Raw genomic sequence first — 27,125 nt, forward strand, 5'->3', positions numbered from 1 at the left:
TCCTTTCACACCCAGAAAGTCCCTTCGCTCCACCCAATCCCATTCTCCTATCTTATATCTGGACCCACCTTACTCTTCCACTGACCCCACATGGAAGCACCAGAGTTGCCAAGATCAAATAATAAACAGTGAAGACTTGGTCTATTTCTGTTACAGAATTAATTTTTTGTTTATTCTTATGCACTCATAGATTTGCATTCATGGTCTAATTTCAGTGATGGTGACAGAGGATATCTGCTGCCCAGAAACCTCCATACTTTGGTAAGTGGTGTGTTCTACAGAATGTGAAAGCTGCACATCTCTTTCAGTTTCTGAACAAAATCTTAACCACCACTTAAAAGCTGCCATTTCTGAGTGGCCTTCAGGAGGTATCTGGATAATCTCACTTAGTCTATTCCAGGCAAAGCAGATTTCTCATGTGATTTACTATGTACAACATCAATGGGAGAACATACTAAATTTACAATTAGAACTGAAAAGAACACCCTGAAGAAAAGTAATCCTGCACCTTCTTACTCTTAAACCACACATGCATTCTTGGCATAGGCTGCTTGGTCCCTGAGGAAAGGAAATTGAAACATGTTTTCTAGCAGACATCTTAGAAATGGACATTCAGCCCTTCAGGAAGCCAGTGGAAGCTGGCATAGTTACACAGGTTGAATGACAGTCAAGAAATTGCCTGAGTTATGTTTCTACAGACATGAAATGTGAGGTATCAACATGGATACATTTTATCTATAATTTTTCAGTCTAGCCTCTTTGAAGCAGATTTGGATGTCCTACTAAAACCAACAAAAGATTTTTCTTCTCAGTCATATGACATCTTTGGATCAGGAAGTTTGTTTCTTAATGTAAGAGATAAATTTATGGTTTTCTTGGGAATTTTAAGGAAATAATTGGATGATAATTTCTATTGTATTTGATAAACATTACGGACTCCTCAGCACTCCTTCTTTGTTTTTGGCACAAAAGATGAAGGCTTTAGTTATGGACTTGGGCTTATAATTGAAATACTCAGTCAAGGAACACTAATACCAGTTAGCGCACACAAGTCTCCGGGCACAGCTATGGCTTAAGTACTGAGTGTATTTTTCAGTGTAAGCCATATTATGATTCATCAGATAACCTCTAAGTTGTAGTTTTTAATTATTAGTATTAATTATTATTAACAGCACAGTTCTACAATTGGCTATTTGGTTCAGTTAAGTACGGAAGCCTTGGTCCATGGATGGATAGATTTTCTGTTCCTGATTTAGCTCTTCTGGCACTAGGTATTATGTCTCGTTTTGTCCAAGATTCATTTGGCTGTCTACACAAATTTCGCATGGCTGTATCACATCTTTTTGTCACAGGCTATCAAGACATCAACTGTTTTTTGACTTGTGGTTCTTTTTTGGTCATTCTAATTAGACATTAATCTCACCCAGTTTGTATAGTGGTACTGCTAAAATCCACTATCGTTGCCCTAGACTTGAAGAAAACTACTCTAAAACCTTCTGAGAGTAAATATGATCATATTTCATGTTTTATTTTCAGGCTTTTAATGTAAAATTCTCCTTTCATGTCTCTTTCAAGTCCGCTTGAATGATCTGTGTATTACCAGTTGCTTTCCCATCTGTCTTAGTTTAGTCTCTTTGACAAATTCCAATCTGACCTGAGGAAAAATTCAGAGTACTGAAACCATTCCACATTAGATTATGAGGTACATTTTAGTAACAGTGTCTCTTTACTTAAACAAAAAAATCTTCATACTCCTTAATTTCCCTGCCAGTAATGTCTTGTGGAGCCCTATGACATAGACTCACATATTCTGAATGTCTTCACACCCCTTTCTTCCCATTCCCTCCCATCTTGTGACTTTTCACCAGGTACAAAAGTGAGGGATTTCCTCTTTAACTTTTTAACCTTTCAAAATCTCACTGGACATAACCTGTGTCTGTACAGCATAGAAAATCCACATGACTCCTTTCACTTTCAAACTGCCTAATCCTTACCTACCCTGAAAGTGCACTGAGAATTTCAAGGATATTATAGACACACTAATTTCGTCCCTTAGCCTGTCCCAACAGATTTTACTCTAAATGTGTGTGTCCATTATCCTAACTTAAAAATCTCACAAAACCAAATCCAGAGAGGAAAAATTCCCCAAAATTTAGCTTGCATTCTTCAAGACTACTGTTTTGTCAGGATATTGTAGATTATTATACCTATGGTTTAATCTCCTGTATTTTTTAAATACCTGTATGGAATATGTTACAAAAATGGTGAGCCTAGTTGTACTTCAGGTTTCGCAGGTCATTTGTTGGACTGAATTTTTCTTTCTTTGTTTTCCTGTTTTCTTTCCCCAAACTATTGTATTCCCTCCTCCATCCCTTCCCAATCCTTTTTGCAGGAAACTTAATTACAGAACTGCCTATTCCTAAGTAAATAGAAGGCTACACTATGCAAACAATAAAGATCTCTGTTTTGAAGTAATTGTTGTCTACATTTGACAATGCTTAAGGGAACAGGACACAAAATATAGGTTGCTGCCCAGACTTTCTTGTTTTACTGGAAAGGTTTGAGGCTAAGGCTTTTGAGTAAACTTGTGAATTACAAATCTACCATCTGCAAGTGCATTCCAAGTTAGTGGGGGGGAAAAAAATTGCCTGTTTCTACATTTTAGTTAATTTATCAGAAGTACAATCCTTACAGGTCCTGGACATGCAGAAACCCTGCTGTGATAGTTGCTCAGCAATCATAGCACCAACTGCCTGAATACCCCTGCAGCACCTGCTGTCAGAATTACTGTTAGGCAAGAATTTGTATTGTGTTTTTTTTTTTTAAGCTGGGCTTGTCATGCTGTCTGGGAACTGTTCTCTTCCACAAGCACCCCAAGTGTCACTTGCTTAAAACAAACAAACCAACAAACAAAATCAACCAAAACTCAAATGAATATCATGAGCATATCAGCTTCTAACTGCAGGGATGCATTTAGGATGTGTTAGCTTTAACATGTCACATATATTTTTTTAAAAGTTGAAACAGTCCTTTTTTGGCTGTTTGCCTTCATTCCTCACACAAAGCAAGTGGACTGCTTCATGCCATTACGGGGCATTAGAATGCTGGCTGAACCCACCCTTGTAGCAGGGTGTCTCAGCATTGCTTGGTGTTATGGCTGTAGTCAGATGATCACTGTCTCAGTAGTAACCCAAAAGTTGTGAAATGTAAATAATTCTCAAATTTGCTACATATGAATTATTTAGAAAGTTAATGACAAATCATTATTATTTTTTTTTATTTCAACTACTAACCAGTAAATGTAAAAAAATATCAACAACAAACCAAAAATAAACCCCTTCATCCCCCACATTAAAGCGATAGTTTTTGTAACATTCAAAACAGTGGAAACTATTTACCGTATATTACTATTAGTGGAGAAAAGCAAATTTAATTTAAAATCATTGTTTCATAGTCCCTCAGTGGATGCCAAATAATTCCAGCTTAAACAAATAGAAGAAAACTCATTTTAAATGGAGAATAATACAGACAGAGCTCAATTATTGAGATATTAAGGGCAACATTCAATTTGAGATACATTTAAGCATCTTTGCCTCCTGGAGATTTTTACATGACGAGACTTTAGATAAACATGGTTTTGCAAACAGCAACTATCATACCCGATCACATAACCTCTGGACTGAAGCAGTATGTCAGCAAATATTTCTGATTATTTAAAATATTAAATAACTGTAATTTACTAGGCAGGTCTTCCTCAGAACAAATGCAATTTTTTTTTTCAAGAATTAATACCCATATACAAATAGCATTTAGACGATCTGTTACAAATCTCTGAATAAAAGAAAAAAAACAATCACCTATCTCTGTGATAAAGCCCAATTTAAATACATTCTGGGCCATAGTAGTAGTGAAGGAACTGCCTTTCTATGAAACTCAGCTTGTGGAGGACTAGCAGCCAAGGACATATAGGGTAGGAATCACCTCACCTAACTCTAACTATCTGGATGTTAGATACCTAATTTAAGCTAATCATCTGGGTTCCCTCTACAGGTAATGCAGATAAGCATTCCCAGAGGGAGATTCATTCTGCTTTTCTTAGGCATCTCTCTTTTAGATGCTTGTAGATGGATAAAGTCAAGAAAGATCAGCCTCACTGAGAGCCTGATAATCTGTCTTTGTGATGCACCATTTCCAAATTCAATGAAATCAAGCCAGAACTGAGACAACTTCTTTGATTCATGATTTAGCCTTTAGTTCCCCCTCTGACCTAACTTGTTCTTCAGTTCCTCCCATGAATATCAGATTTCTCTGGGTCTTAATTTTTCTTACCGTGGACTATGTTTTCCTGGAATTGGGGCAATGGCAACCAATATCAATATGTTGCTGCTCTACCAGTTACAAATCCATTTACATGCATGTGCTCTAAATTGCAGTAACATTCCGAGCAGATAGATACAATAGGAGTATTGATTGTGCTTTCTGGGTCTACTCTACCACTTTCAAATGTGTAAAAATCTGTGGCAACATTAAGGCAGTCAAGGTATATAGATGAACACTAAAATATATTTACTTTTCAAAGATGGCTTAAATCAAACAAGGAAAAATAAGGAAGAAATACTATTAGGGCCTTCACATTTACATGTGTGAGCCCAGGTCACCACACATGCTTCGAGGCCTCTGTGCTTCAGAATATTGAAGAAGTCCTAAAGGTCAAGCCTGGCCTCAGCTCTCTTGCATTTAGGGTTTGTGGGTTCTCAGCAATACCAGCATTGCTGCATCGCACCTTTAATCGCCAAGCCCTTAGAAACAATAGCCGAGACTAATAAGGAAGCAGGTGTCTGAGCTTAGACTCCTAAATTCATAGCTGGGTGCCTAAAGCAGCAGCAAAACTGATAAGCACCCTGTGCAGTTGCCCACAGATGCTCACCCTAGTAGTGAGGCACTTAGCATTTGTTATAACACAAAATGGATGTTTATTATTTAAGTGTTCCAATGGCTCCTTGAAGTGCCTTGGCTGAGTGCTTCTGTGCACTGATTTTCAATATTGGGCATGCAGTCTACTCTGCGTCTTACTTCTACAACATTTCTAGAAAATTAATTTTAATAGCTAAAAAACCGTCTTGAGCTGCATACATGAAAATAACTCCATTTCTACTGAATGACAATCTAATATGAAATAAGAATATTCACCTTTTTTTCTTACTCTGCCCAAATCCAGGCAATAAATTAGGCTTCTCAGCATGACTGTAAAGTGCTGTGAATTGTATAAACAATCATATATGGACACTGAAAAATAACCCTTATGCACATTGCATTATAGTTCCAAAAATATATTTACAGTCTATTACAAAGATTACAAATGGAAGTGTCTATGTAACGGGATTATGCTAGTTAAAAGCTTTTTACAGATTTTCTTCAACAAAGGCAGGGGGACAAAAAAATTAGTATAACCAAACTGACTTTCCTAATGAAACAAATAAATAAAATGACAAATATAACACTGTACAGTGATCTAAAAAGGGGGAGAAAAAAGGAAGGGGAAAATGATTCATTTAAGTTTTTGATAACTATCTTTGGTCCTAAATGTGGGAAAACACATTATGTAGCACTGAATATACATGTTTGTTTGTGACGCTCTGCAAGTAAAATAGAAAAATATAGTGCATTTTCAATGTATTCAGAGCTCACTACACATAAATGTGTGTACAAAACAAGACAGTATAAATAAAATTTACAAGTTTTACAAAGGAACATTTACAGGGTTTTTCTTTTGTTTTTATTTTTTTTGTGTGGATGCCCACATTATCAGACAAGACCAATTTATGACTGATCCCTGGGATCTTTCTCTGTCAAAATCAATAGAAGCAGCCCAATTCTCTTTGGAAGTACAGCATTTCATTGCTGGGGTAGTTCACAATTTTCAGATTTTTTTTAAAGCATCTCTCTCTGGTTCATATACATTCCTGCAATATCTGTAGAGACACTGTTCATTATTGCTTATGGTAGTTAAATATTTCGGTCAAACAAAACTCATATATAAGTAAAAGTTGTAAAAACTTATTCCATTGAATGACTAGTCTTGCATCTGTGTTCTGGATGAATGACTGTTGTGTCTGTGTGAGCACGTACATGTATGTTTGGTCAGAGCAGCAAAAGCTTGTAAAAAAATTGAAAATTTTGAACTGCCCCTTGCCTCATGCTCTACAGTTCTCATATAAAATCTATAGCCTTATTCTGACAGCTGGACTGCATACAGTTTAAACTTATATAAAAGATATGCCAGCTATTTCTCTCAGATTTGTTAATGCAGAGTATTGAAAAAAAATGTGATGTGCTCAGATTAAATGGTTTAGGTAACACTGGAGAACTGCACCTGTGTTCTGAGACACTCCTACAATCACTTGTCCAATGCAGTGTCTCAGCAGGTTTACAGTTGTAGATCTACATCTTAGAATATATCTCACTTTAACTCTAGTCCATTAAAATAATCTTGCAAACAATTTGCTAAAAGTGCCTAGAACTACTTAGGGGTCATTATTGCTTTTCTTTTTTTTTTTTTTTTTTTTTTTTTTTTTTTTTTCACTTCTATTTTCTTTTAAAAGATAGTATATGTGTAACCTTAAAAAATTCTTTAAAAAATATCAGAGCTCTTGGCAACTTGCATTTTCCTGACTCCCTGCCAATTAGCTAGCCATGTCAATACGGTGCTGATTTAACAAAAGTAAATGGCACAAAAGGATACCAAAGTTCGGACAGGTATACATTGCTTGGGTATGCTTCTTAAATCTCTAGGAACTCAAATAATCCTTCAGAGGTACCCAGTGTAATGTGTCATAGAATTAGCACTAAAAAGGTCCAAAGATATAAACATCATACTAAAAGAAAGTCTTTATGAAGAATAAACACAAATGATTAAAAAAAGATTCAGAAATCACAGATTTAAGGAAAATATTTTGTTGAATTCAACAATAATATCATGATTTTATCTGACAAATATATTCTTTTTTTTAAATTTTTATGTACATTTAAAAAGTCTAATAGATAAAAAGGAGGTTAGAGAGCTCAAGGTGTTTGTATGTTTATTCAGGTAGTACTTTGTTTATTGTCACTGCTGTTTTCCTTGCCACCACTGGTGGATCCTAATTCCCTTTTCATAAATTCTGGTGGCACTTAGGAGTTCAAGTCTGTAGGTGCTTCTTGTAGCTCTTCTATTCACTGCAGGAAGGACCCAGGAAATCAAGTGTCTTCTAGCAGCACTTCATATATACTGAAGGCCAGTGCTGTTCTCTCAGTCTGTCACCTCCCTCATAAGGGAGAAATGTCTATCACACTTGGATGCCAGTGCCGTGTAAATGTAGCATTTGTGCTCTCATAGTCTGAATGCTGCTCATGATTTTCTTTTGATGGCCAACCAACGTGATCCCTAAACTCATCACATCCCTGGGGAAGATAAATGCGTACATTGTTAATTTTTCAATTTAAGACTGAGTCAAAGCTATGTAGTGGTCTGGGCTACAGGTTTCTAACGCCGAAGCTACACTGGAACCTCAGCTCAGTACTGTGAAGCTCATATGGGCACTGCTCAGTTTCTCAGTGAGGGGTGCAATTACATGGCAGCTGTCATGTGATTACACTGAATGTGTCTCCACACCTAAGAATGAGGCCAGTATGTTCTGCCCTACAAAAATCTTCTATTGTGACTTTTAAGGACACTTGAAGAGACACTTCTCTTGTAAAATACTTCCGAGTGGTTTTCAGGACAAAGTCATCTACAAACACAAGATTTTGGGTATTACATTCTGCTTCCTAAAGAAAGGCCTAGAGAAACCCTTTGCATATAGACCCATACCCATCATGGAAACCAAAGAGGAGTAGCTGTTTCAATTCCATGGCTGCTAGTGCTACTGACCTAGTAGAAGCTTGTGGGCTCTGATGACAGTTCACAAGCTATAGCCTGAGACTCCTAGTCAGACCAGGCAGATAAGGGTAGGGTTACAAACTTGAAAATATTGTTTAGAAACTTCTTTAGAAAACCACTGCTCTCTGTAAGGGGAATCACATGTGCTTGGCAACCACCAGGACAAGAATGTTGTTAGCAGGGTGCCAAGAAGACTTGTTTAAGATTGCAGTACCAATACGGGGCCATGCTTGCCTTCAAATTGTTTTGCTTCTGTAGACTTTTATCCTGACGCAAAGCCATTTCTTGCAGGATACAGGCAGCCCCCAGCCAGTTACAAGAAAATTCCACATCTTCCTACTATACATCTGGAAGAAGGCACCAATAGGTAGTGGAGGCAAAGTGGTTATTTTCCTACATGTGGACAGTTTGAAATGGGCCACATTCTTGTTCAAATTCTAGCCTCTTGGTGTTATTTCAATTGGTCTCAAAAGCAGGGAACAAAGTGATGCCACACATAGGCAGAAGGGTACTTGCCCTTTCATGAGAAGCTCTAATATGACATCATCAGCTGCTGACCAGATGGCTTAACTCCAGGTACCACGTTTGTGCTCAGGGTGAAATTTTGGAGTTGAACATTGTGTATTACTTTACCTAGAAATTCCCTAAATGCAAGTTAAACATGCCCAGTACTAACTTACTCAATAGTCATCCTGGCAACTGATTCAAGAGAGTTGTAGCCTGCTGCTGTGAAATTATCCTTATATCTTTCCATCTTAATAGCTTGTAACCATTCGCCTACGGAGCAGAAAGTGGTAAAATCGGGAGTGTTCTGGTCCAGAAGAGGGCTAATTGGTCTACGGAGAAGGAAAAAGGAAAGTAAGTTGTTTCCAAAGAGAGTAAAACATCAGGGAGTATTTAGCAAGGTGAGAGTCAAATAAGTTTGGGGTATTAAAAATGTCAAGAGTAGAAAGTAACAGGCCTTTATAAAACAGTTTAGATTATTCTGTGAATAGCTCTTGACTACTCTGTAGCTCACAATATATACTTCCTAAGCATATTCATGTAAAAGATGAAAGATCAGAGTGAGCAAAATTAGCCTAATGGCCTATTGTTATCAACAGGATATCAACCTTATTACCTAGCGTGACAGCAGCTGCAACTAAAGTTGCTGAGTAATACAAAGATGCTATTCTTTTAAATACCTTAGAAAGTATAGTAGTAGCTATTCCCATTATTCAATTGGATGGGACAAAACAAAGACAAGGAAAGAGCAGAGGCACAAAGTAAGTTGCTTAAAGTCACATAGCAAGTCAGTCAGTAGAAGAACCAGGAGCAGAACACAGGCCAGTTGATTCCCTAGTGCAGTGATCTAGTAGCAGACCAAAAGATTACCATGATTAAATAATCCACCTGAAATTTATGAAGAAGCCATTAAAAGCTACACCATGAAATACAATGAGATACAATCACTGAAGGGAGAAAAAGCCATAAAATGAGAGGTAAAAATCTAGTGTAGCATGTCAAAGTACATTGGCCAAGCATGAGCATTATTAATTACTATTTCTATTGTAGCACCTTCTAGAGCAAGTGATGCATCACGTAAAACTACAATAGATGATGATCCTTGCTGTCCAGATTTAATAATATTAAGAAACAAGGAAAACAAAGTCTGCTAGTGATGAGTGTGGAGTGAGTGATGAGTGGGTGGTAGTTTACTGAGAAATGCATTAGTTCCATATTTACTTTCTTTATTCTGGTTATTTTTTTAAGAAAGTAATTTTTGGCTTCGTTCAGCATGATAAAAAAGAAGGTCAAATGAGGGAAGGGAAGAACAGAGAACAGAAGGAAGGAGGAACTGAGACACATGGAGCGGGTGTGAACTAGAACCAGTCACCAAGCAGAACATCCGGAACCCAGCCACGTGCACCATCATAAGAATGCACACTAAAACTTTTCTTACCTGCTACAGGTTCCTAGTGGGGTTTTCAAGCTGTTTGGGTTTCTAATCATTTTGTCCAGAATACCAACTATCTGCTCAAACTTCGGCCTTTCACCACGTTCCTTCTGCCAACAGTCTAACATCAGCTGGTGCAGGCCTGCTGGGCAATCCATGGGTGCTGGCAAACGATAGCCTTCTTCAATTGCTTTTATAACCTAGTAGCCAACATAGTTAATCATTTTTCATCAAGGGATATTTAAGGAATACATATTGCTATCCATCTTAAGAAATAAAAGGAAACAAAATAAAGAAAAAAAAATCAATAAACTAAAATTTATCATCAGTGTTACAAAAGTATGAGTTTGTTGTTTTGCCAGTAGCCTTCACATTTTCAGATAATTTCCCTAACTTCATCTTTGGGCTTATTAAGTATATTGTTCTATATGTGCAGAACATAGCTATATTACCTAGTCAAGTGAGCAGCAGGGAACAATTAAATTCACCAAGGGAGCAACAGATACATTGATAAATGGAGTTATTTCAGAAAGCATTATTACTTGCCCCAAGGCTTTTATGAAGGAGTGTGTGGTAGAAGCAACAGACATGTAAACGGATAGAGATCTGTGCATACACATATAAAATACAAAAAGCCTGAAGATATTATAAAAGGATCCAAGAAAAATATTTAGCAGAAGAAAAAATTGTTAGGGTAAAAGGTTGTATTTTATGTTTAGATGTGTTACATAAATGATAAAGAAATGTTAACACATGAGAGAAGAAGACCTGGCTGAATGATATTTTACTATATCACCTAAACAGAAAGATTTAATAAGAGATGTTGCTAGATAAAGATATGATTGAAGGACAGCATAAATGTTTAAACCAAGAATTACACCCACCCGTTGACTTACTTAGCCAAGTCCATTTGGATTTAAATAAAAAATAAAAATGGGTAAAGTAAAATCACAGGAAACTGCTGTAAACCTTGAGGGCAGGATAAGAAAGCACATCAGGAAGCCAGGCAGATAAGAAAGGCTTGTGAAAAAGGGCTAAAACACCATTCATGGGGGATTTCAAGTATACTGACATTGACTGACATAGTAGTATTAGAATTGCTAAGGAAGGGTGCTTGTTCCTGAAGGGTAGTGCATAGGACTGTCTTTTCCCTCAGTTTGTCAGAAAGTCAGATCAGAAGCTGTTCTGGATGTAGCCCCAGGAAGTAGATATGGCATGATAAATATACTTGGTGAATATCCAGGGTATAGTGAAAATAATAACCTCAGATAGAAAATATTCCATAGGTTGTGTGAGAAAATGCAAAAGCAGTGGACTGCAAAGCAGACAGAACTGCAAAGAATACAAAATGACCTTCAAAAAGCTTGTTGAAATCCATGACTGTATCAAAACCTTTTTGGAGAAAAGAAGTGAAAAGAGGAGGCATAGCCCACTGGTAGGACACGTACTGTAGGTTTGTGTCACAGAATGTCCTTCCAACCTCAGGGAAGTTGTCTCCCTGGGCCTCAGCTTTCTATCTGAACATTTAGAATGACAGTACCATCCTACAACTCAAAAATTACTGAGAAATATTCAACTCCTGCAGTTTCACCCACACCTTGAGGAATGAGTATGGTGACCTTTTAGAGACACTGAAGTTGTCTGTCAGACAGGGTGGGGCAGAGTATTTTTGCACAACAGGGAAGAGCAGTACTGTACAGGAAAGAAAATATTAAAAGTAAAGATCTTTTAGATCAGTATTAAGGGAAAAAAAAAAAAACAAACAAACACACAAAAACAGTTCCTTAGGCTTAGAAGCTGAAGTGGAAAAAAATGTGAAAAATAAGCTAGGGTGTGTACAGGACAACTGGCGGGCTATGAAAAGTAACACAGAAATTTCTGAACTTCTAAAAGGTAAAAGATATTAAAACCTTTGTTAAAACCTTTGTGCACAACACATATGAACTGCTACAAACAAAGCAGATTGAACTTAGAACTGGCAGACCACTGAGATAAGACTATATCCAAGAGTGTAAAGAGTCTAGGGATACTGCAGAAACACCTTCTTTGATGCTTATTCTGAACAAGAAGGATGAAACTGGGAAATATAAAATAATGAGTTAGCCAGAGATGGATTGAATTGCTGGCAATATCCAAAACATGGGGAAAAAAAACCAACCAAACAAAAAAAAAAAAACATTTTAAAATATTGATAATTAATGTTTATTTTTGAAGACAAAATAAAGTTAATACAAAACTTTGGCACTTTGAAGGGTACTACATGTGCCTACTCTGCTAAGAAGGGTGGGGGTGGGGTTCCAAAAATCAGTATTCTGAGAGAATGAAATAGATGCAGGATCACTTATTTATTTATTTATTTTTAATAAGCGATGCTACGAAGAGAACACAGCTGGAGTTCTTACTAATAGAAATGATTTATGGTATTTATGCTTCCCACAATTTGTTTTTCAAATCCTGCTTTTGCTGCAAAAAGAGACAAAGGGAATACTGTTAAGAGTCAAGTATGCTTTTGTCATAATCAGGCTATCGGAGGATGTAAAGTAGATTAAAAGAGGGACCAGCTCTGTTCACTGTATACACTGGTTGCCCGCAAAGAATTATTAAATACAGGCAACTGGACAATGTAATGTTATCACTATGCTTCTGGGTATATAATAATAATGCAAATTAATAATCATAACAATGGATTACAGCAACAAAAAATATGTAAGCCTAAACTCTTGTCCTTTTCTGAAGAACTAATCTGCACTAGCGTCAGTAACCAAATGAGAGTAAGAACCAGCAAACACCAGCAGTCTAATAGGGGAGCAGGGTAAAGTGCAGAGATTTGAAGGCTACTGTTACCAGCCAGGCTTATGCTGAGGAGAAACCGCTGCTCAGAGAAGTTGGGGGGACCCTGTGTATCATCTGCAATCAGTCCACTGTGCCTCCACAGGGAGCGTGTAGGATGAGGGTTCTTCTGGTGCACCCTAGCTCCAAGTTACTGGTAAAAGGAGGACTTTCCCGTAAAAAAATATTGCAACACAAAACTGTATCCTCCACCAATCCAAAATAATGACTTAAAGAAAGAGGGGAAGAATTAATGAAATAACATCTAAAGATCCAAAGTCAGGAAAACATATTTTTTAGGAGATCTGATCTGGCCTATGACTATGTCCACATCCACTTTTAAGCAAACTGACACATTAAGACATATAAAATGCCTGAGTGTATAAAAAAAAAAATTAGAAGAGACACATTTAGCATTTTTTATTCCAGTTAAATATTCCCATTGGTAACTGAAAGAGAATAAATAACTAATCAGACCATGTTTCTAGATTTTTGCATCACAGATAGAACTATGGGATTGGTAGGATGATTTAATATTTTGGGAGGACACAAAGATCACACAAAAATTTGGGACGATCACAGCATAAGAAAATGTTTGAAATTATTCTACCAAGCAATTTGTGCATCTTTTTACTATGTGCTATTGAAGATTATTAGGTAAGATGCTAAAAAGAGATGAAACTGCAAGAAGTGGTAATTAGCTGTTTTATGAAAAAGGTTCATTCATGTGCTTTACTTGTAGTTTTCAACAGAGGGAATACTTTTCAAAATCCAACTAGAAACATGAAGATACTAAAATTTCTCCCTTATTTAAAAGTTCTTCCTTATTGTTCCCTGAAAGATAGGTAAGGTTTTGCCTTTGAGGCATCTTATATTCCTGTCAGACTTCTTTTATGTTTGAATCTGGTACAGAAGGAAGGTGTCAAAAGAAATGAAACTCTACTGGGCGTCTAGGGAATGTAAATATTTCTCTCTCTTTGCCCCAAGGACTTGTTTGCCCATATTTTGACAGTCCATGAAACCTCTGACACTGAGACCTGTCAAATATTACAACTTTGCACTGTGCCAAACTGACTCATCATTTACACTTTTATATATTTTTTTTCAGCTTTGATGTCGATCATTCAATCAAAAAGTAAAATAATAATAAAAAAAACCACTCAAGCTCCTGACCTGAAGAACTTTAAACGAGACTCTTTCTGACATCTTTCTCACCTGCGCGGCATTTTCCTGTGCACTTTCTATATTAATAGATATTCTTGTCAGAAATCAAGATTAACACCCATCTGTTCTATTACTGCTGACCTGTTGCTCTGGGTCATATTTTATTCAAACAAGGCTATTGTTAAATCAGCATAATTAACTTGAAAAAGCCAAAGTAGGTCATTAACTGCCACTCATAATTTTTAACAACTTCTTAAAGCTGATTAATCATTGCTCTGAGGTCAGAAATCTCAGAATTATTTTTTATTGGGAAAATAAGAATAATTCATTCTGTTCTAAAGTGTAATAAAGTGAGGAGCACATATTACTATTTTGGATGTTCCAATTTTACTTGATGCTTGGGACAGGAACCTACAATATCCACATGGCAGAAGAACAATTTAGGGGCTTAGGTAAAAAGTAAAAGCTCTGTAACTTTTTCATTGTGTTAAAACCCTACAGTATTTTGATAAATCTTATTTCTAAACCAACATTTTATGCATGCATAGTAAAACATATGAGTGTTTTTACAATACGTAATTTTTGTTTTTCTAACACACACGGTCACAAAGTATAACCTACATCTTGATTGGACATGTCCCAGTAAGGCCGTTCTCCGTAAGACATTACTTCCCACATAACTATTCCATAACTCCACACATCGCTGGCTGACGTAAATTTGCGGTACTGGATGGCCTCTGGAGCTGTCCATCTGACTGGAATTTTTCCACCCTATGAAAAAAAAAAAAAAAAAGAAGAAAGGGTTTTTTTTCCCCCACGAAATTTCCGTCTCACCTTTCTTAGAGTGCATTTATAATTATTTCCAACAACATCGAAATTAGCACTTATATCATCTACTATATTTAACTCAATACAGAATTTTCAAAGGAGTCTGAGGAAGTTTAGGCTCTTAAAACACTTGGATCACAGAAACTTAGATACCTGTTTAAGCTAAGTTGGATGCATTTCTCTGGAAGTGCTGGTCTCTCCACTGATTTTAAGGGTCTGCTTAAATGTCTGATTTACACTAGTCACTGAACTCCTGGCTGTCTGAAGCTTGGTGAGGGGAATCTCATCCTGTGCATATAAATGCCACTGACTTGTCATACAACCCCTCTGAAATCTTGGTCTTGTGTTTTTAAGCCAGGATCTCACTCAGAGCCCAGTGGCAGGAGTGACAGCCGTGAATGCCGGTGCAGTTTCCTAGATCCCTGTGCCTGTTGGAGCAGATTCCAGGGGCCCCTCCTTCCCTCAGCATGGGAAAATAGGTACAGCAAGGCCCCATGGGTGGGAAAGTGGAGCTAGCTCAGCAAAAGAATAAAGAGCACAGTGTGCCCCATCAACGCTTATTTAAGTAAAATGTCCCACCCAAATGCAAGGGAAAACACAGGAGTTGAGCTTTGTCACAATCTAGCCTCAAGCTAGTCAACTTTTTCGTGAGATAAAATCTACTCTGAAAAACAGTAATAGCCTACAAATATTTTAATTGATTCATAGTAAACGAGACAATTAAAATTTTTATGGGTAAAACCAGTCTTTGTTCAAACAGAAGATCATGAGGAAGGGAATAATGAAGATACTGTGCAAAAGTTTTAGAACTTTACCAAATAAAAAAATATCTTCTTACAAAAATATCAATACCTAATTAGAACCAGATTTCTGCAGAGACTCTTTTCCTTTTGACTGGTTAACATTTCTCAAGCAATTAATGTATTTCTCTTATTTATACTCTCTAGAAGATATGCTTCTTCTTAACAACCACAGCTCAAAACTACTAAGAGCCATTGATTTATCTTACGGTAGTAGTGTAGACAGCCTCTGGATCATCTTCTATAACTCTGGAAAGGCCAAAGTCTGACACTTTACAAACAAGGTTGCTGTTGACAAGAATATTACGTGCTGCAAGATCCCTGTGTACATATCCCATATCAGCCAAATATCTCATTCCAGCAGCAATTCCTCTCAACATTCCCACTAGTTGAATGACTGTAAATTGCCCATCATGTTTCTGGAGGGAAGAAAGGAGCAGCAATTCTTGTTAGTATAGCTGAGAAGAGAAATAAGAATTAATTTTACAACTTTAGCTTTCTACTTATTTACTACTTCTGTGGCAATTCATCCTGGGGCAAAGAAACTCACTTCAAACACAAGTTTTATTTTCTTCAGAGGTAAAGCAGAACATCCAGTGAAGAAATGTGTGCATAGTTAAGTAACAAAACTTGCTAATCACTACAAATTTCTGGCGAGGTCATAGAAACTCTCTTCTAAGAGAGATTTCCTGATGCACAGCTCTTTATAGTTCTCTATGTTCTTCATCTCTCAGCATATTTATTTGTATCAAGAAAATAAGAACTATCTCCTTTTGAACCCTAGCTACTGATAATTTTATTCATAGCTTGGAGTTTATCAAACAGACATAATCTTTCTGCTCTCCACAGAGTGTTTATACATCATCTCACACTGTCATACACCTGCCAAAGAGTCATAACTGGGCCGTTCAGAACACACACTCAAAAAATGTTAAATTGCTGTAAACTCACATTTCTTTTTCCTTTGCCCTCTTAAACACAACAATCACTTAGGGATTCCTGTATGCTGATTTCCACCATGCTGACACAATTAAATTCTGCTCCCAAAAGACAAAAGACTGGGCTTCAGGTGTCAGTGGTTTTAACTTCTGCTGGTGGCAATAATAAAACTCACCATGTCTATGTCACATTAAATCACTTAAATTTCTAGAATGTTCCCATGTGATCTGATCTGGTTTTGCTGAAATAACGTTGAGAACTTCTAGTATTTGTCAAGCTCCGTTTCAGCCTGAAAACTACTTTAATTACATGAATATCATGCATGCATACACACATATGTACATATATAAGCTCATATTTTTAAAAGTGAAAATATGCATATATAATATATGTCAATTAAAATATGTTTATATATGTTTTCATTTTGGTACTCACTCTAAGAAATGCATCCAAGGCCCCATTCTCCATGTATTCTATTACAATCATGACTGGCTTCCCTGAAAGAAAGGAAGCATTTGTTTGAGAAACTGTAATACAAATGGAGTGTCTTTTTTTGTTAAAACACGTGTTATTCCTTTGAAGAACCTAATCATTGGGACAACTAACAGTTCTGAGGCCTCCAGCACTGTTACGGAGCTTTAATGAGTTCTAAAACATCTGCATGGAACGTGGTCATGATTCACAAAATTAAACCATACAAATCAAAATGTCAGTGTGTTCTCCTAACTCCTGCTGTGTAACAGGACTCCAGAATAATGACACTTCAGATAATATAAAAGGACATAAGAAACCTTATCTCTCTGCATGGTCTTTGAGGGTAAATGAAACTAGAAAAATAATATATTTCAAAGTGCTTCATCTTTTAATCATGTGTGTATCATGTTTTTTCCTCAGGTCGTAGCATAAAGTATTGTTTTAGTTAGTTATGCATCAGGAGAAAATCCACTAGGAGTGTGCAGCCTGTTTATAATTAGAATCGTTGACCCCAAATAAACTAAAGTAATTTCTGCCATTTTGCTGTTATTTGACTGACAGACTAAGTCTCTGTTTACCTCTGGTAACGACCCCTTCTAAGTGAACAACGTTGGGGTGGTCAAACTGTCCCATGATGCTTGCTTCACACAGGAAATCTCTCCTTTGCTTTTCCGTGTAGCCAACTTTCAGAGTTTTTATGGCTACTGCAACATCTCTCTTTCCAGGAAGCTTCAGACGTCCACTGCACACTTCACCGAACTCTCCTAAAACGAAGTAGATGAATGTTGAATTACTCTGACTATAATATCAGCATTCTTTTTAGGCCTTGATTCAACTAGCCACCTAAATGTGCGTTTACATGTAACATGCAAATGTCCATATTTGAAATGGATTAGTTAACAACACAAAGACAGGCACACATTATAAATTAATTGCTTACTAGGTATTTTATGGAGTAAACACTTCATATTAAGCCAATCTACAGGACTGTTACTTGAATCTTTTAAAAGATTTGTTTCATAATTTGTTACATTTTTTCATAAATAGGAAATGAATATGAATAGCTTTCATAAGAAAATAGTATTACAGAAATAGTAATACCATTTCTAAGTGAAAATGTGATTCTGTTCTACATGGTTTCCTTGCTATCTTTAGATCAAATGTTTTTTTTTTTTTTCTTTCAAAAGTCACCCCTTTCAGAGCTGCTTTTAATTTAACATCGTTATGGTGTTAAATGAGGCCTACATTATTACCTTCAAGCAGGATAATTTACTCTGCAGATTATGAAACGAAAGGTGTGACTTATAATAATTTTGTTACATTAAACAAAGACAAGCAAATGCTGGAAATTTGTATAAAGCTTCTAAACTAACAGACAATTGGAACTTCAAGAAGCATGTGAAAAAAATGGCAAAATAGCTACCAAGAATACAAAATCAAAAAACCCCCAAACACCTCAACAACTATAATTTGGGAGAGAAGTAATTGGACTCCATCAGACTTGAAAGCGAATGGATGGATGTGAGATGTGGAGCCAAATGGCAAAACATCTAGCTCGTTATTACTGAGATTGTGAAAGACTTAAGGATTATCTTTTGTCTCACAGCTGTGTCAACAGAGAGAGAGACTCCTTATTCTGTAGCCAGGAATAAAAATTTCTTGACACATATAGGAGAAAAGGGTAGTAACATATCCTATCCTGAATAAGGGGGAATATACATTTAAAAAGAGAGATTGATAACAAAATTATTTAATAGTCTGGTACACTACAAATTTTTCTGGAGAATGTGATAGATAGATAGATAGATAGATAGATCCTAAAAGCTGCTCTAAATCAAGTCTGAAATATCTCCTGCATACCTGTAGAGTGCCTTAACATTAAGCTATTGAGTATACACAAGTATGCAGACACACCTTCATCTAAGACATGTTTTAGGGTAAGTGCTAAAAAAAAAAATTATGGAATTAGGAAAGATTAACACAGAGAGCTTGATTAGAGAATCCTCTGGGACATAGACTGAGGTCCTGAGAAACCTGATGGGTTCAGTGCACATAACGACTTAAGTGCACATACACAGTAATAAGGTAACTGGCTGGCAGTGGAGAGAGGTATGCTTGGAAATGAGACTGAATGCTTGAAGAGGAAGATTTTAAAGTGTTCTAATGGGTGAGTTCTGAGAAATCTTGTTTAGGGCACCACCACTGTTCCAACAGTACTCTCCTGTAACCTCCAACAGCAGAGCTTAGAGAAGGAAAAAAGCAGTACCTGGAGCTCAGCTTCACAGTTCTCCAGCCAGAAGGGTAGAACTTTGATGAGACCTTAGTGTTTCCAACCAACTTCTTGGTCAAATCACTCCTGAGTCTCCATGAATCTCATAGAAGATGACTACATACACAATCAAAATCCTCTCCCTCCTGTTCTACACTACCTGAAGTAAAGGTTAGCTCCAACCAATTCCATATACCTCTCTTAACACCATGCTGTACTTGAGCCAATTGGACAGACAGACTACAACTGTTCTGCCTGCACAGGGGAGGCATTAGCCTCAATCATCCGCAGGTACTGGAGTCATGGTCTGAATGTCCATGTCATAGCTATGAATACCATGAGGCATTCATACTGTTACACACATAACAACTAGCTGCTCATGCCCTTAGTATGGTGCCTTAACCTTCCTGTGCATTTCATTAACAATGTGGATAACTATTAATGAAATCACCACACACCTCACTTACAGCTTCTAGCAACAAGAACTTACTACAGGATAACAATTTTCTCTAGCAGTACCTTCCAAAATTATTTTTGTTCTATGCTGAAAAGAAGTCACGAGTATAAACGTGTGTGTGTGTGCATGTGATACTTCAGAGCCAGGTAATTAGGATACTTGGCATGAGGAGACATTAAGGCTTAACTCCCTTCCAGCTCTCCATGAGCTGATTTTGATTGATTTCCAAAAGCAGATCACTTACATTCAGGCAAACCAGAAACTTGGACTTGTATTATGCATTTCAAGTCAGGATGCTAGCCAATGAACTACTTTTATTCTCAAGAAAATAGTATATTCAGATGAAATTATGCCCCCAAACGATCCAGCAAGTATGACAACAAGAGTGGGAATACTGCACAGCTGCACAGCTACCAGCTCAGTGTGTCGACAAGGAGGAAGCTAAACCAAAGAATGTGTGGTACAAACAAGGACTCAACATAGTGAACACTATATTCTGTATCTGACAGGTGGCTGAAGTGAGACAGTGATGAAAATGTTGGCAAGGAAAGCACATGTCCCCATGCAAATTGAGCATAAGCATACTTGCACCCTGTTTGCCTGAAAGAGCCGTGGCACTACCCAGTAGTTGCTGTAGCCAGCATTGTTGATGCATATTGAGACAGCTAAGAGTTTTTTCTGGCACTGTCTCTAGTAGGAATCCTATATTCTTACTCAATGTATGAGTTTCAGCTGCTTCTTCAAGTCTTTAACATTCTGTTGTTCCTGGACTGCATTTAATTTCACTCCTAGTTGCTAGCTACATCAACAGGTTAAAGCCACAGCTAAACCCCATATACAATATGCTTTCACCATAATGCTTCTAATTAACTTTCTTCAGAATGACTACTGACACAGGTTATTTTTTTTTGCTATCAGTTATGCTCATTAAAATAAAAAATAAATTACTCTGCAGTCAGCAAAATGAACATTCTGGAATTACTCTGTCATAACAGTGAAATTATGTTTTAAACTGTATTTGCAACTGAAGCGTTTCCAGCATTTAGCTCAGAAAGCATCACCAAAGTCCAACTGAATGTATCTTTGTGATCTGAACAGTTGCTATGCTGATAGTTTTTTTAACTCAAAATAAAAGATAAAGCTCAGAAATTTTTCTATGCTAATCTTGAACTTAAATGCTGTATATTGTGCATTTATTAGAAGAGGTGCTACCACTTAGCAACACAAAAATTACTAGTTAGCAAGGGCTGGATTCTTATGCTCTTACTCATCTGAGGGAATAGTTTGCTCAAGCTGTGTTATTAATTTCAACAGTACTAATCCCTGATTAAGACACGATTCAACATGAGTGAAGTTACTTTAAAGAGGTATTGTAAATTCAAAGTGTAAAAAAATTTTGAAAGGTAAACCAGATTATTTTAGAGACATTTTTTTCTTCTCTTTTTAAATAATACCACAACATGTAATACACAGTGCATGCCAAACTACAGGGTAATTTTAAAAGTATTCTCCTAGTACTTTTATAAAACACCAGGAAAGCAAAGGAACATTTCCTCCAGGAATCCAAAGTATTTGACATTTTTCTTACCCATGGAAACTTAATTTCACTATATGGAATAGTGCAATAAAAATGACACATATCTTATTAATGCAAACAAATGAAACTACCTTTTTACAGCATGAACACCATGTCTTAAGTAGGTGGTAGACAGTTCAAGAGGAAAAAAAGCTATGTAATGCTGGTGCAATTACAATCAGTCATGAGAAGTTAAACAATAACTTTTTGTATTCATACAATATCAAAAAGAAAAATGGTAGAACAAGAAACAGCCTCAGGGAAGATTTTGTTATACAGAAACAAGACCTTCCTAGTCTCTATTTAAGATTTTGTGCTGCAGCCAGTTTTTCTTACTCACACGAACAAAAATTCAGAAGTCAAAAAGCCCTCTTCCAAAAGGAAAGCAAGCAGAATTTGCACTCATACCTAATGTCTTTACCCTGACAGTAAATAATAGGCAGCAAAACTGTCCCCCCATCCCCATTTTTAACAGCAGATACAGAATTAGAAACCCACAAGCTTTCAATGTCAAGCAAGACTCTTCATTTGCTTATTTATTTGGGTTTTGTTGTTTTTTTCTCCTGTTTATTTTTACATTTTAGAAGCGAGTGCAGCTTCATTGCTCTTAACCACTCTGGCAAATGAAAAAAGTTCTTCTATACTTGAGGTATAATTATTTGCCTGTCATTATGATGTATGAGTTTCGATCCCAGCTAAATGGAACAGTTGAATCAGGAAGCCACGACAGCCTTACCTGCACCAATCACACGCTCAATTTTAATACAAGAGGCATCTAGCTCCTTGGCGAATTGATGGACAGCTCTATTTGGGTCCTCGTAGGTTTCAGGGTCAATGTAGGTTTTGGTGCCTGGAAATTTAACTGTAATGATGTAAGAAAGCATGACTGTGATGAAGCAAAGGCACTTATTGTGCAGTCAGCCCAGGAATTTCATTATGCAGAGTGCTCCCTGGAAGAGTGAACCTGCTTCCACGGTGCCTGCATCAGAGCTGCTCAGAGAGGCAACTTTAGTTTTAGGCATCATCTACAAGCATGCTGACACAAATAAACAATCCCATCTCTAAAATGACTAACATTAGCATCTGTATCTCTAACTTGAAGTGAAAGAAGTAAATAGTGCTCAATGAAATAAGATGCAAGATTTGAGTAGGAGCAAAAAGAAAGCAAGGGAAGGGGTATGAGAGCAGCAGAGGTGAAACTTTCTTTTCTGTGTAAGGATAGCTTACCCTCTTTTCCCAGGCTGTATAAACAGTACTTCTTTATATTTATTTCCTAGTGGTATTTGAAAGGCTCCTTCACCTACTTAGATTTGCTTAAATTACCGAATATAATATTATTTACAGACTGTGGCAACAGCTAAACTAAACTATTCCCAGCACTTAGAATTTATATCCTTAAGTATGTTTCTTGCACTGGAATATGAACCTGAGGAACACTTGTAGACAACTTGTGAAGGCATAGGAAGGGAAAATGGGCTCTGTGGCACAATCATTCCCTCTCTGAAGCACCTAAGTGAATAACATGCAGCAACTTTGGTTTTGCTCCCTCTTTCTCCAGTAAGGCACCCAGTGCAACTCAGGCAATGTAGCACTCTGGCCAGTATGTAGTTTCATCTCCTAGCTTGCTGCTGATTGAGGAAAATTATTTTTTCTCTTCTAGTGAAAGTAGAAACTTCTAGTGAAAGTAGAGCAACCCAGGAAACCTATTAATCAAGCAATTATGAAATAAATTTGGCTCACGAGGATTACAGTCTTGAACTTTAATTAAATCAGTGAATTAAAACTCAATATGAAAATGCAAGAATATTCCTCTGCTAATTGATATACTGATATACAAGAATAGGATTGAAAGGTTGTCCAGATGTTATTATCTGCCATATTATATATTCAAATAGATGTTCTTCCAACTTTATTGATAATGTTACAAATTTTAAAAATTATAAATATTTATTTCTGAAACTCAAAAAAGACTAGAGAAAATGAGAAGAAAGCAACAGGTTAACCTCCTATAATTGTGCTTTCAGGCAGGGAGATGGAGAATGAGCCATCCTCTTGTGTTTGTAATGGGGCCTGGACTGGAGGTAAACTTGCAAATCTAAAGTGGACCTCTGATGGTTCTTTGTTCAAGCTGTCATAAAACATTTTGACATGCCAAAGCTATCTTGGCATACCAATGTAAAATAATGCTGGCCTGGATTTGAAGATATTGTTAGAAGAAAATGGTAGGAGGAAATCAAATATAAATCTGAATTGCTTGACTAAACTCCTCCATTGTACTTGTATCTTCAAGTGTAGCACTTGAGGTCACAGAGAGTTGAGGGGGACTGAAATGAAATATATGGTACTCTAATAAATACAGTGCTTTGAAACTTGCTTTGAAAAATGTTTATTTGTAAGTTTTTATATTAAGTAAATGTTTGCTGCAAGTTAAATTTTTGAAAATCCAACCTGGTACTTCAACACAGAAGAAGGTTGTCTAGATGTTGTGGAGCAAAAGGCCATCAAACTGGTGTTCTCAGCTCTTTGACCAAGCTGATGACCACAGCACTGGGTTCCATCTTACTCTGTACATGGTTATCAAATAAAATTAAAAACTACACCTTTAATGAACAGATGATTAAAACCTAAGCTTGGCAAAAACTGGTTTATATTTGGTGCTATGAATTTGAAAAGACTGTGTATGCTAACTGTTCTGACTGATTTTTTGAATAACCAGATTTCTTTGAAGTAAAGTGAAGGCAATTAACATCTATAAAGACTCATCATTTCTGGATCAACTAGTAATCATTAAATAGGAGCTTTCATATTGAAACAAAAAATGTCACAAATAATGGAGACCAGGATAGGAGTCATTTAGGTAGCATATTCCTTTGGTTTATTTACTGACATACAAGAATATGCAGGGGATCTTCCATTCAAGGGCATAATGGAGATTTTAAAAGTGGAAGCAGCAGCTCTTCTGAGGATGTAAAAAGCTTATACTGCATCTGTGAGAGGCAAATTTCAAACTCATCACTCCCAGCATAATAGCACTTAAGTAACATCAGGTTTTTTATGAATTCTTTAAAATCAGTTGCAATGCAAAGTGCTTGTTAAATAAGTCTTATCCCATTATTATTTTCCACCTTTCTTCCACATATTACAAATTGATTATTGCTGCAATGATGTCACTACATAGTTTAATACTCAATGCATTTAAATAATTTAGTTAGCCACATATACAGACTCAGGGAGCATTAACAAATTCCACCTGATCTGATTTTTCCAGGCAGAAAGGTGAAATAGAAACCTGCATCTGATTTTGAGTGGAGTTTTGGCTAGGACTACTCATTTAAAGACGCATGCACTGAGAAGATGCTTGTGACCAGTGGCTGCTTCATTCTACATGTGAGATTACATTCTGATAATAGCTCATGATATTAACAGATGAAAAATAATGTAAGCTATCTTCCTTTCATAAAAAAAATCTGATGGATTTAAGGTACAGCTTCAATTATTGGCAGACAACAAAGGCTACATACAGCATAGCATGATTAAATGGCAAGTTTTACTGGTATGAGAATAATCAGTATGGGAGAAGACTGGAAACGCAGGTGTTGTTCTGTGTCGGAACTTGCATTCAGTTTAATGCTATTACGTGATTTTGCAATTCTGGATGCTCAAAAAATTTTGCAACTTAGCTTTACCACATTTCTTGAGTTAATGATCTGTTCTAAAAGAAATTAAAACATTTTTAATTTTTCAAGTCAAAATGATATGACGATTGAAATGAGAAAGGGCTAAAAGAATTGTTTTAAACAATATTTCAATAAAACCGAAACTATTCTTGCATAAGCCTTCCTCTCCCATTACATTTTCAATTGTTTTTAACCCAAGAAAGATATATTTTAGTGCATTTTCCCATGGTTCTAGCATAAATTCAGATGGTAGCTCTGATTTTAACAAGAGAGGTTTTAGGTGCTACTCTGAGCTAGGCAAGTGATTCTAGAAGAGAGAACAGTAATGATGTAGCTGAACTTTCTTTTCACATTAAATATTCTATTTTTAAGGACTTTGTGTTTTGTAAATATTGATGCTGCAGTATTCACAGTTGCAGAAAACAGCTTTTGAGCAAAACAGCTTAATTGTTAGGGGGATGCAGTGATCCACACTTCCTCAATCTGAAGTTTGTCTTATGTAAAGAGCATATAGTCACTTAGACAAAGATATCTCAAATGCTGCACTTCAGAGGGACCATCAGGACAGTGTGAAGCATATTCAAAGCAATCAAAATACAAAAAAAAAAAAAAAGAAAAAGAAAACCCCCAAAAAACCCAAACCCAAGCAAACAAACAAAGCAGAACAAAGAGAACAGTATATCATGTATGACTACAGAAATAAAACACTCTGTGTGAGCAATGTTGACTTTAATCTGCATTCCTTTTCTGTTGGTCTTATTTTTACTGTGTTTAACTTCCCACTTGCTATTTACATAGCATTTTTAAAAATTTCTTAAAGCTTTGTCTTTCATGGAGTGTTGTTTTAGTATTGTCTACACTATTGCAGTTGGGAAATTTTGAAGGAGAGAAAAGAAGGCAAAACACTTACAATGAAAGTAAAGTTCTTCATCTCCTTCTTGATCAGCTTTGCTATAGCCACAATGCCTGAAAAGAAAGACACTAGTTTTACTGGTAAATAATGACTAACCTCCTTACATCTAAACTCCTGACAGCATCAGTTCTGCACACTGGGATTTTCAGGCACTGAGCACCTAACTCCTGTAGGCTCTTTGAAAGTTTTAGCTGTAATTCTCATGACAGTGGAGTTTTAAATAAATCATGAACAGTTGCAATCAAAAGACTTTTGTATCAAATACCAGTTGGGACAGGTCCTAAAGAAAAAATTCTAGTTCTGGTGAAAAGCTTCTGTAGATAAAACAGAGGATTAAAGAACTTGAAAGCAGAACACTGTTTTACATGAGGGTGTTCTTAAATCTACTGCTGTGCCTCTTTTCTTGAATGTAAAGTCATTTAAAAGCTGATCAGATAAAGTGTCAGAATTCTCCATGTGAGAAAACTGAACAGAAAGAGGAACTTTGAGGAGTACAGGTAAAGAACCTGCTAGGGGTTCCTTTTACAGCACATTTACATAGGACAAAAAGAACATCTTGATTTAAGTATGACTTGCCAAAGAAAGAGAAAAAAATGTGTAATTAATAACAAGATTTAAATGAAAATTGTCCTTAATAAAATTACTCCCATTGCAGTTTTGCAAATTACTATCCCAGATTATACTACAACTCAAAAATTCACAAGAGTGGGGACAGATGTACTCATGCCTATTTAGGGTGCAATACCTTCGTCCAATGATGAACCCAAACACCATGAAGACCAGAATGATGGTTCCTGCCACAGCAACGACAGCTATGATAATAACAGGATTCTGCTCACTGGAAACAGCTGTGGCTACAAACGGAGCATAGAGTAGAGATTAGTTTGAAATTATTCCCTACAAAGGAACTGCAAAACATTAAGTTAACCATCATGAATTGCAGACTGTTAAGTTTACCTTTGCCTGAAACTATTACACTGATAAAGTTAGTCTAAAGAAGGGCCTCCAGCAGAAACTCATCCAAATGCTGGATGAGTTAACAGTTGTCTAGGGGGAATAAAAAGGAGCTATGGTGGAACTGACTTGCCACAGTGGTACAGCAATTAGCTGAAAGCCAGCACCAGCAGCAGCCACCTCCACTCTCTCCTACTGCTGCGCTGCCTACTGTTTTGTTCAGTGGTTGACTCCTTCCTAAAAGGGAAGACCTAGATATGCCTGGAAGGAGGGAGTGTAGGAGAATAATCCCAGAAAAGCCCTGCTTCTAGCCTGACCTCTAAAACTAGTTGATATGACTTTAATGGTACCCCAAAAAAATAGTGTCTTAACTATAAAATGTTTGAGATTA

The 27,125-nt window shown here is 36.6% G+C and overlaps 1 protein-coding gene across 1 annotated transcript; it reads right to left on the reverse strand.

Annotated features, from left to right (window-relative positions):
• Window positions 1–6,300: 6,300 nt before the first annotated feature.
• On the reverse strand, window positions 6,301–26,634 carry LOC103774037 (ephrin type-A receptor 7-like; the record flags this gene model as incomplete). Its single annotated transcript, XM_008941423.1, has 10 exons — window positions 6,301–7,440; window positions 8,599–8,754; window positions 9,861–10,054; window positions 14,469–14,618; window positions 15,685–15,894; window positions 16,850–16,911; window positions 17,467–17,652; window positions 21,927–22,052; window positions 25,778–25,833; window positions 26,526–26,634. Coding segments are annotated over 10 exons (1,364 nt in total), but the record flags the coding sequence as incomplete, so codon positions are not given.
• Between the last annotated feature and the right edge of the window lie 491 nt (window positions 26,635–27,125).

This window comes from Merops nubicus, unplaced genomic scaffold, assembly GCF_000691845.1.
Source record: "Merops nubicus isolate BGI_N331 unplaced genomic scaffold, ASM69184v1 scaffold10720, whole genome shotgun sequence".
NCBI classification, from domain to species: domain Eukaryota; kingdom Metazoa; phylum Chordata; class Aves; order Coraciiformes; family Meropidae; genus Merops; species Merops nubicus.